This window comes from Pseudophryne corroboree, chromosome 12 (genome assembly GCF_028390025.1).
Source record: "Pseudophryne corroboree isolate aPseCor3 chromosome 12, aPseCor3.hap2, whole genome shotgun sequence".
In the NCBI taxonomy this organism is placed as follows: Eukaryota; Metazoa; Chordata; class Amphibia; order Anura; family Myobatrachidae; genus Pseudophryne; species Pseudophryne corroboree.
In genome coordinates, this window is record NC_086455.1 from 85,393,042 (window position 1) to 85,403,751 (window position 10,710).

General features: G+C 39.1%; 1 protein-coding gene across 1 annotated transcript; it reads right to left on the reverse strand.

Annotated features, from left to right (window-relative positions):
* Positions 1-2,883: 2,883 nt before the first annotated feature.
* SIX6 (SIX homeobox 6) lies at positions 2,884-5,744 on the reverse strand. The gene is made up of 2 exons (XM_063947033.1): positions 5,034-5,744; positions 2,884-3,527 (listed from the first exon to the last, which is right to left on the reverse strand). The coding sequence occupies exons 1-2, from the start codon at positions 5,603-5,605 to the stop codon at positions 3,365-3,367; spliced, it is 735 nt and encodes a 244-aa protein (XP_063803103.1). The 5' UTR covers positions 5,606-5,744; the 3' UTR covers positions 2,884-3,364.
* Positions 5,745-10,710: the final 4,966 nt, after the last annotated feature.

The following is a 10,710-nucleotide window of genomic DNA, read 5'->3' on the forward strand; positions in this document are numbered from 1 at the left end:
TACTGTATTTCTTTTAAAGATTACAAACAGGTGATGTCTAATCCATTAACACAGCAGCATCCACAAAGTGTATCTAATGTGTTTATGGTGAGTGGCTACTGGGTAAAAGCTAACGGAGCCTGATCCTTCCAGGCAGTTAATTGGATGCCTCAATGGTCCAAAATTAAAAGCTCCTTTTTTAACATACAAATCATCTGCAGATTTATAAGGGCTTAACATATGTCATTCGTCCTTGTAAATTGTCAGCTTATGTTCCTGATATAAAAAATATTTATTAAAAAAAATAGCACAGCAGGGAGATAAAAAATAAAATACTGATTAATTCTGCACCAGAACATTGCTTTCACTGAAAATATTAAACTGGCGGAAATAAAAACCAAATATTTTATTATTGGGAATGGCAAAGGGGAAGGGGGGGGGGGGGGAGCAGTGAGTATGTTTGAAACAGCCACTTTATTATGAATGTTGCTAAATGAGCTATTAACCTCCCTCCCCAAGCTCTCTCCTATAGAGTTTCATACATTTACAGGTAATTAGTGATGTCCTCAGTTGAAGTGTTTGGCAGAAAAGGGAACACAAACCTCTAATCGCTTTCGTGTACATTATTCAGCCTTAGCTGTTTGTACAGGGAGTCTTGCACAGTAACAACTGCTAAAACCACTGGCAAAGTGAATACACTTTACAATCTTACACTCACACTTTTAAGAGGGCTCTACTGTCCCCAGCTGCACCAGGACACGGCTGGTCTCAACCTGTAAGACTGCCTTTTCTTTGACTAAATCAATCTGTTGACAGCTAACTCATTTTCCCCTGAAAACTTATTAGCCATTCAGCCTCACAAAACACTCTGAGCCCCCTTTTGTCCAGAAGAGGACTCCAAACCCCATCATTAGCGCTTATTACCCTGAGCAGTTTGACAGCCTCATAAACTGCTTACAAGAAGTCCCATTCATGTCTGCCCAGATCTGCCCCTGCCATGAAAAGAAACGGAAATATTCCACCATGTTGCAAGCTGAATAGAATAAGGGGTGGGGAAGAGAAAGAGGACGGGGTGGGAGGGGGGGGGGGGGGTGATGTTGCCTTTCTCCATTCTCGTTCACATTACTTTTGACACAATATTTTTCTTTTTGTTTAAAAGACACACGCTCACAATACACACAATGCACACTGTGACTACCTTTCGGCAGTTTGCAGTACTACTTACTGTCAACAGCAATATCACTACTCAATCACTGAAAAGCACCATTATTTATTTTCTTCCAGTTACCGTGCATTTCTTTGGGGTCTGCCCACACAGACACCATCTTGGGTGGAATATGTTTATTGTCAATAAAAACAAATAAACATCAGAGTTGCATTTCATGTAGATGTGGAAACATTACATCTGTTTATGTGACACTGGTTGGTGGACTAATCTTAATAATACATCGCATGTTTCACTATAGTTTGCAGATTATGAATAAAATCTAGTCTGAAATATGCATTTAATTCTCTTTACATTCATATCGTGGCACCTAATGGGTTAATCACAATTAAAGGCATTGGAGCTTTATGTTCTTAGGCAGCTTTACAAAATATTATAATTGCAAGTCCTCCTAGTTATAGTGGAGAGAGACCCTCCAGTACCTGTGAGGGGGCCGTGTACCTGTCTCCTCTACGTCTATGTTGGGCAGCCATAAACACAGCTGCAGGAATTTGGCTGTGTAATAATCGGGGATTCCACACTGAAAGATGTATATTTTCTTTGTCTTTCCGTCTGACTAAGCATTCTTCCGTCCATGGGCAGATATGAGTGCTGCTCATTAACACGCTGGTATAGCGTTAGGCATACACGAACCTTGCGTACTTCATCTAGATTGTAATGACATTGCCAGTAAAATGTTCATTTGTTTGAGATTCGCATCAAAATAAACCCAGGTCAGCAATGATGCAAATAATAAATAACAGTGGACTTGAAGAGCTACACAGTTGCAACTATGCTAGTAGTTGCAACGGAAGGCATTAATTATGGTGATTTACAATTGGAAATACATTGTTATTAAACATAGACGGACGAAATTTATTTGGCGAATTCTACATATGAACAGATACATTGTACTATTGTATTGATATAGTGTGCGTTTACAAAAATATAGCACAATAATATAACATACCGAGTAAGTAATAATAATAATAATAATAATAATAATATTATTATTATTATTATTATTATTATTATTATTATTATTATATGTTTAAATATTCTATGGTCCAAAATCAATATGAGGCGTAACAAAAAACAAACAAAAAAACAAAACAATAAAATAAAAAACATGTTTAAAAAAATATATATACCCGGCAATGGTGGAAATCGCTAAATTATGGACAAATGTTGCCAAAAGAAAGTGCTAGGTGTTTTGCTATCAAATAGTAATTTTTTATTCACTATTTCGAAAAGGGCATGTGCAAGAGTGTTTTTTTGTCTCAGACGTGATTTCTAAATGCATTAGGTTGTACCTATATGCAGTATATAATAAAAAAAATGCTAATCGATAGCGTTTTGTGTACTGCAAATGATTTACAGATTATTATTCTATTGACCCTCCATCACCCGGTGTATTTTTTTTTCTTATCTTAAATGGGAAATAATAGGTAAAACATTTTTATAGTCAGTCCATTGCACTATTCCCGTGACCAGAACGTTGCACTATAATAGTAAGGTAAAAAAAAATAACAAAATAACAAAATAATTTAAAAATAAAAAATAAAGCGCAAAAATAAGCAATCACAATAAATCAGGGCTCACACTGCCAGTCAAATGTTAAATATGTCGAGTGTTATAATGCACTAATAATACAGTTTTGAAGACGGATATAGCGAAAGAATTGCTCATTGAATAAGAGGAAAGATGCTCACCACATATTTTATTTTAGCTTCTTCAGTGGATCCATAGATTTGGCGCACATGCGTCCACAAATCACCTGCGCACATAAAGACAAGCAAAGGAGGTCTAATATTGGCAATCCCTTAAATAAGTCATCATATTATATATATATAAAAACAAACTTGAAAGTAAAGCGAAAAAAAAAAAATAACAGCGTCTTTTTTCATCATGAAATACCCACAGAATGCAGAGGGCAGCCGCTCACACACTTGGCATTTGAGGCTTTATCGAAGGTCCCCAAAGTAAAGGTGATAGGCCTTACAGTCTTCTACAGTGAGCTGTAAGCAATTAATAATATGAGGAGAGTGTGAGGTTATGATCAGCACCCCCCGATACTGTGACAGCCCCTGTGTGACCCTGTGGCCAAGGCTGCTATGCTTAGTCAGGCACTGTTCTGAGCTTGATCTCCTGGTTTTTGCTGCGATAAGTATGCCCCATAGGTCAGATGTCACATTCACTGTCGCTGGATGTGATGGAAATGGCAGAGGTGGCTGCTTTGCTGGACAAGCTAGCTGCAGGACTGGAGGCTGAGCCCAACTGTTCCCCTCGTTCGTCTGGGCCCAATGAGCGTCCAGATCCCTGGGACAAGACCTGCTGCTGCAGCCTGGCAAAACACAACAGGAGGGGACAGTCACCATAAGCCACAGAACACATTAAAACCAGACTCACCGTGCACTGTGTTACATACTGTAGGACCATGATGTGTATTGTGATACTATATTGCAGCCTAGCTTATCAATAACATATATACTGTACATCATTTACTGCAGGCACCCATTCCACGTGTGACTTCACAGCCATGTTAGAGAAAGAGAAAAATAGTTGTACAAAATTGATATCTATGCACCGGTAGGAATCGAGGATGACACAGAGAGGCATGTTACTGGATCTGATCTTCAGAGTGACATCTCAGGAGAGTGCATTGGATGCAAAAGGGAGACTTTCTCCTTCAGCAGATATTGTATGTGTATGCTTCGTGACTAAGATATCTTAACGTGTATGAAATAAGAAGGTACTACAGTATACGACAATGACCAAATATATATATATAGATGTTCAGTATGGGCAGTTTAATATGTTTAAATGTGTGTGTGTGTGTGTGTGTGTGTGTGTGTGTGTGTGTGTGTGTGTGTGTGTGTGTGTGTGTGTGTGTGTGTGTGTAAATCTATATATCTATGTGTATAAATCTATATATCTATACACACACACACATTACTTTTAACAGTCATAAAACTACAATATTGGTATAAATTAGCATGAGTTACAGAAGACATTGAATAAGTTATATAGGTAACTTCACTAGTCACTACAATTCTGAGAAGATTAGGTGCAAATACCGAGTGACTTTTATTGACAAAAACTTCATGTGAAATGACAATATATAAAAAATGAAATAATCAGCTGTCTAAATGACAAATGGACTACAAATAAGTAAATATGGATGTGACATCAGTACTCTCATATAAACCACTTGTACAAATATATATACATATATATATATATATATATATATATATAAATTAAAGGGGGAAGTTTACCTATCTACACACACACATACACATACAGTACGCACACACATACAGATTGTTAATTTGCCAGTTTTCCAGCTTTTATTTTTTAGAACCACTAAACAAGATTCGTCTTTTAAAGAAATACGAATCTGCTAACAGATTAGTGTTGGATATTTAGTCAGATTAGCATATTATGCAAAATGTGATTGTATCCTGTCATTTCTTTCCTATCCTGGTAGCACAAGTATCAAACCCATTATTAAACTATAAATATGTCACATAATGTAAATCCAATAACTATAAAACAGATCATTCAAATAATATATATTTATAAATACAAATGATATATTGGAATACATGTGCTTACACCGTGTCACACTATCATCGGAATAGTTTGAAGTACTATGCAGTATGAACAAATACTAGAATAAAAATATTCTGTTAAAAAACATATTGTGTTAAATATTATGTTTTCTACTGTTTTAAATGGTTGTAGTAATCACATTACGGCCATAATTATACAACATAGAAGAACCGAGGTAATTTTTATGTCAGTATATATTCTGCACCACCAATGAGCGTAGTCATTTTGACAGTACCTGTTCTTGGCTGCTGCTGCTCGATCTCTTTGCCTTCGGTTTTTGAACCAGTTCCCTACTTGTGTTGGGGTAAGTCCAGTTGCCTGGGCAAGTTCTCTCTTTTTGCTGGGGTTTGGGTAAGGGTCCTGTAGATACCATTCCCTAAGCAAGTGCCGTGTTCGTTCTTTAAAGCAGTGTGTCTTCTGCTCCCCATCCCAAATAGTTCTGGGAAGTGGGAACTTCTTCCTAACTCTGTACTTGTCTACTGGTCCTAAGGGTCTACCCCTCAGCTTCTCCGCCTCCTGGTAGTGAGCTTCCAGCCACAGAGCCTGCAGCTTGGTGTGGGATTCCTTGGTGAATTTGTGGTTCTCCAAAATGTGGTAGAGTTCTCTGAAATTGCCGGTGTGGAATGCCACAATGGCCCTGGCACGGAGCACAGACTCATTTTTATTCAGGGCCTCACAGGCTGCAGGGGCCACTGGCAAGGACCAGAGGAAGCGACCCAAGCGCTCAATGTCCCCACTCTCCTCCAGGGTCTCACACACCCCAGCAACCTGCTGGGGGCTGAAGTTCAGAATAGGCAGCTGGAACATTGGCGCAGCTTTTTAACGCAAGCACTGCGGGTGCTTGAGTTAGAATCCAGATCGACAGGGAAACCACAAGGAACAGCAAAGGGACCTCCTTGGAGATGATCTCTGGGTGTACTTGCTAACTCTAAGAGCCAAGCTAAGGTATCACAGTCTGTCTGATGTTAAAGAGAAGAAGCTGCCCTGAGCCAACAAACGATTTCCTATTGGACTTGGCAGATTGGCTGCTGGGTTGCCATGGGTTCTTGTCAATCAGTGTCAGCCTTTGCCAATCAAAGACCAGGGAGAGGGAGAATTTTCAGCACCTCCCAGGGCTCGACAGCGCCCAGCATTCTCCATTCCCAGCTACTGTCCCTATGCACAGGGAATGCCCATCCAATGCTTGCTGGATCATTCCTGTGTTCCACACGCTGCACATAGAAAGGAGATTAGACCAAACACCTAAAGCATTTCTCATCTCAGGGGTAACTGGCATCCAATTAGAAAGGTGACCGTGCACTGAAAATCCACTGTAATAAAGCCCTATGTGGAGCAGACAGGGACTGCAAAGAGCTAGCATCATATGCGCTGCCAGTTAAATGCGTTATTGGAGCCATAACTACGACAGACAAGCATCGACGCTATTGTATTACACCTCGGTACATACTGACAGTGTGTAGATTAATCCATGTTCTATTCCACACAGTAGTCCAGCATGCACTAGGAAAACAAACTCTCTCCTGTCTGTCTGTATGTATATCTGCATACAATGTAATCTATACACCCCCCTCTCCCCCCCCCCCCCCCCCCCCCCTCCAAATTCAGGTTACTTGAATTTGCATAGTGGCAAGGGATTGTTGGACCGTGTAAAATATTATCAGGTCTATGTTATAAATGTAGTTTTCGGCTGAATAGCGCAGGGTAGACCCGAGAATAGCCACAGAGAGTGAGAAGTCATTTCTAGGTCAGCATGCATACTGTAGAAGATGCTGAGCAGCTCGGGGGAGGGGGGAGAGGGAGAAATCAGACCCTTTAACACTTCCATAAGTACACGGTGTCTCGTCAGCGAAGGGTTAAAAAACAAAGCCGGGATAAATCATTTAGCACCACGTAAAGAAGATTAGCCATTTCTGAGTAAATAAAAGGGCATTACAGAGCATTTCTCTGGGATGGTGACAATGAAGGTGACATTCACCATCAAAAATTAGGAGACGCTTTACTTTTATTTTTGGTAGTAAGACGAAATAATAGTGTAGATTCGTGCAGGACAAATAATACAGACAATATTCTGTTTATGTGCATATAATATCTATTTTTTTTGTAAGCCAGAAGGGATGGGAAAAGCGACCTTTAACTTCACTGCATCCAGTATGCTATATCCCGTTTGCCCTTTTCAATTCAATTGTTGATTATGTCAAGAATAGACTTTCATATCCTAAGCGCTGCATCTTCTGTTGTCTTGCAGCGAATAAACCTCTCCACCATGGCTACACTCCTACAATATCTACAAAGGTAAGGGAGGGATGATAGGCTTATATTTGCATCCTATAGGCATAAGGAATCTTATTATATCCAATGCATTATGTCAAGAACGTTCTTTATTTCTGCCTCCCAGAACTTGGCTCCCCCCCCCCTTCAGATACACAATTGCTGATGCCATAGAAGATATAGAGGATATAAAGAAAAAAAACACCCCCTCTCTCTGGATGAAAGCAGTAATAGCAAGGAGATATGCAAGCGTCTTTTATTTAGTATCAAGAACAATTTGTCTTTTGCTCGTGAAGATTTGGTAAATAAGAAGGCAGATAGATACCGCAGATGGTTGGAGGTGTCGGGTCGGATTAGGATACGGCTCACTACAGTGCTAAGATCATTCTGACGGAAAACCCTGATATTATTTTCACAGATCCATGCAGTTCACTTGAAAAAAAACCCTCCGAGCCATTTACATCATTTATGACAGCTAGCGGTACGAAAATGCTTTCAGTACTGCTCATTTTCATAAAATCAGACAGCAACAACAACTACAAGATCCCATTGCAAAACAATCGCATTTTTTGTCTCTGTTGCGTTAATGAAATGTTGCACCTGTGTTAAGGAACCCGTTTTACCTTCTCGGCAGCTGCAGCCAAAATAATGTGGGAATACAACATGACAAAGAGACATTTATTGTGATGAAACTAAAATAATTAGGATGGAATCGTTTTCAGAACAATAGGAATAACCCATTTTTTCTTAGTAAATGTACAATTACCAGCAATGTATCTCACCCGGATTTCCACGGTAATTTTCGTGCTTTCGGGCATAAGAGTTAAACGCACACTTACTGTGTATACATCTATACATGCAGATATAAAAACATGAGTATTCTGTAAGCTCAGATATGAGCCAGTCCTGCATTATGCTAAGCAGGACGATGCAAACATACATAGGCATATGCCCCACTTATACATGTCTGCATAATTGTGCTGATTAAAACGTTATGTTACTTCCAAGCGGAAATGTTGGGCTACAGAATGCAGGAGACAAATAAATCCTCCCGACAACACGCTATTATTATTATTTATCTGACGCTGCAAACCACGGTGAAAACAAATTGCACTTTCGGCATACACAACGCAAGTATTTAGTCAGTTGATGTTTTTTTTCATAGCGCCATGAATTAATATCTGATACCTTATGAAATAATACAGTACACAAGGCCAAACCTAGCAATACAATTCATGAAATGCCCTCCGGTCTCAGAGATGGTATGTTGATGCATAAATACCTGGCTGGATATTTTGTGCTACTTAAGGATCTAAAGAAAATAAAACAAATAGCTAAAATATTAATTAACTGAAGGTTTCTAGAGAATATTTGCTGGGAGGAGAGATGTGCATTAGTAGCTATGCGTCTGATGTGTCCATCTTTGTAACATGACTGCATTACTTATTCATACCTGCTTATCATAGTCTGCTGCAGCACAATAGGGCACATATGAAAAACGTAAAGTATCGACATCGTTGAAGTAGTAGAAAATGTATTGCATTGATACTGTACTATTTTCTTCACTAATCTGAAACTATTATCATAAAACTATCCGATCGAAGATTCATCTATTGTATCAGCCTACTGCATGCATTACTAAATAATGGTATATAATAAATATATATATATATATATATATATATATATATTCCCAACATATGGGGTCAATCAGTGCTACATGAGAAAGCAAATAGTGCATAGATAATATGACAAATGTTATGCGTTGCACAACAATCCAATATTAATTTGCTATTGAAAGACGTCCTGCATGTTCTGAAGACAAATACACAAATACAGAAACATCTATAGTTCCGCTATAACCTGGGACTTAAGTGATTATTTTACATCGGACCATTTCATTGACTTCAAAATGATTGTCTCTTATACGAAATGGATATATGTCAAAAATGGTTTAAAAAATAATGAAATGGGTAATATACATGGGCAAATATTTAATTAGAGCTGAAGAAAGCATCCTTTAGCTTTCCAACTGTTGCTATGTTATAAACCACAGCATACCCTGTTGAAATCGGTCATCCATTGGTTGTCGATTCGTTAAGGTATTCATCAAGGTATTGTTGCAAAAGTCGACTGACAGCCTATAATGTACACTCACATTAATTTCTATCTAGCTGATAAAGCAGTGCAGTAGAAATTCAAGACGTTATCTATTACAGTATGCTTTTTTGGTAGTCTAGGACACAGGTTCTCAAACTCGGTCCTCAGGACCCCACACGGTTCATGTTTTGCAGGTCACCTGTAGATTTTTAAAATGTGGCAGTTGGTGATACACAGTGCACCTGCCGGGTGACGTGGAAAACGTGGATCGTGTGGGGTCCTGAGGACCGAGTTTGAGAACCACTGGTCTAGGACATAGGTTCTCAAACTCGGTCCTCAGGACTCCACACAGTGCATGTTTTGCAGGTAACCCAGCAGGTGCACAGGTGTATTAATTACTCACTGACACATTTTAAAAGGTCCGCAGGTGGAGCTAATTATTTCTCTTGCGATTCTGTGAGGAGACCTGCAAAACATGCACTCTGTGGGGTCCTGAGGACCGAGTTTGAGAACCTGTGGTCTAGGACAGGCATTCCCAACCACGGTCCTCAAGGCACACCAACAGTGCAGGTTTTAGTGATATCCAGGCTGCAGCACAGGTGACTTAATTAGTAGCTCAGTTATTTTGATTTAACCATCTGTGCTGCAGCCTGGACATCAGTAAAACCTGCACTGTTGGTGTGCCTTGAGGACCGTGGTTGGGAATGCCTGGTCTAGGATATGCTCCTACTGGCCTGCCACTTATTCTGCTATTGTCCTGGTGCTACAATAAATATTTCATCAGTAGTGCAGTTTTTGAAAAGCGATAGTTACTTTTTAATAGAGTTTAACTTTTTAAACACATCATTCATTAATACACAAGTTACATTGCTCTTGTGCATTATATAGCAACGACGTGCCCCTGCCAAAAAATCCTCACAGTACAATCTATCCTATAAACTCTTAGTTTCCTGCAAATATCTGACAGTTTGTAATTCAGGGGTGAATTGACCTCTTCTTGCGTCAACCACCCACTCTAGGAAACATTTTAATAAAAATAGACACTTTTTAAAAAAGTGGTCTTAGGACATGAACTTTTAGTAAATCACCACCATAAACATTATCTACCTACAGTCAACCTTTTATATTGAATGGTAATATAATTATTGTATGTTTAATGTGACAGAGATTATCATCTGGATGGAGTTTACAATAGAGATGTGCACTTGAAATTTTTCGTGTTTTGTGTTTTGGTTTTGGGTTCGGTTCCGCGGCCGTGTTTTGGGTTCGACCGCGTTTTGGCAAAACCTCACCGAATTTTTTTTGTCAGATTCGGGTGTGTTTTGGATTCGGGTGTTTTTTTCAAAAAACACTAAAAAACAGCTTAAATCATAGAATTTGGGAGTCATTTTGACCCCAAAGTATTATTAACCTCAAAAACCATAATTTCCACTAATTTTCAGTCTATTCTGAATACCTCACAATATTATTTTTAGTCCTAAAATTTGCACCGAGGTCGCTGGATGACTAAGCTAAGCGACCCTAGTGGCCGACACAAACACCTG

What these genes read in the sequence shown, in the direction of transcription:
- SIX6 (XM_063947033.1), bottom strand. Translation starts at nt 5,605, where the DNA reads ATGTTCCAGCTGCCTATTCTGAACTTCAGCCCCCAGCAGGTTGCTGGG. An exon ending in GCAGCAGCAGCCAAGAACAG is followed by an intron (nt 3,528 to 5,033) that starts GTACTGTCAAAA and finishes GTGTTTTGCCAG; the next exon opens with GCTGCAGCAGCAGGTCTTGT.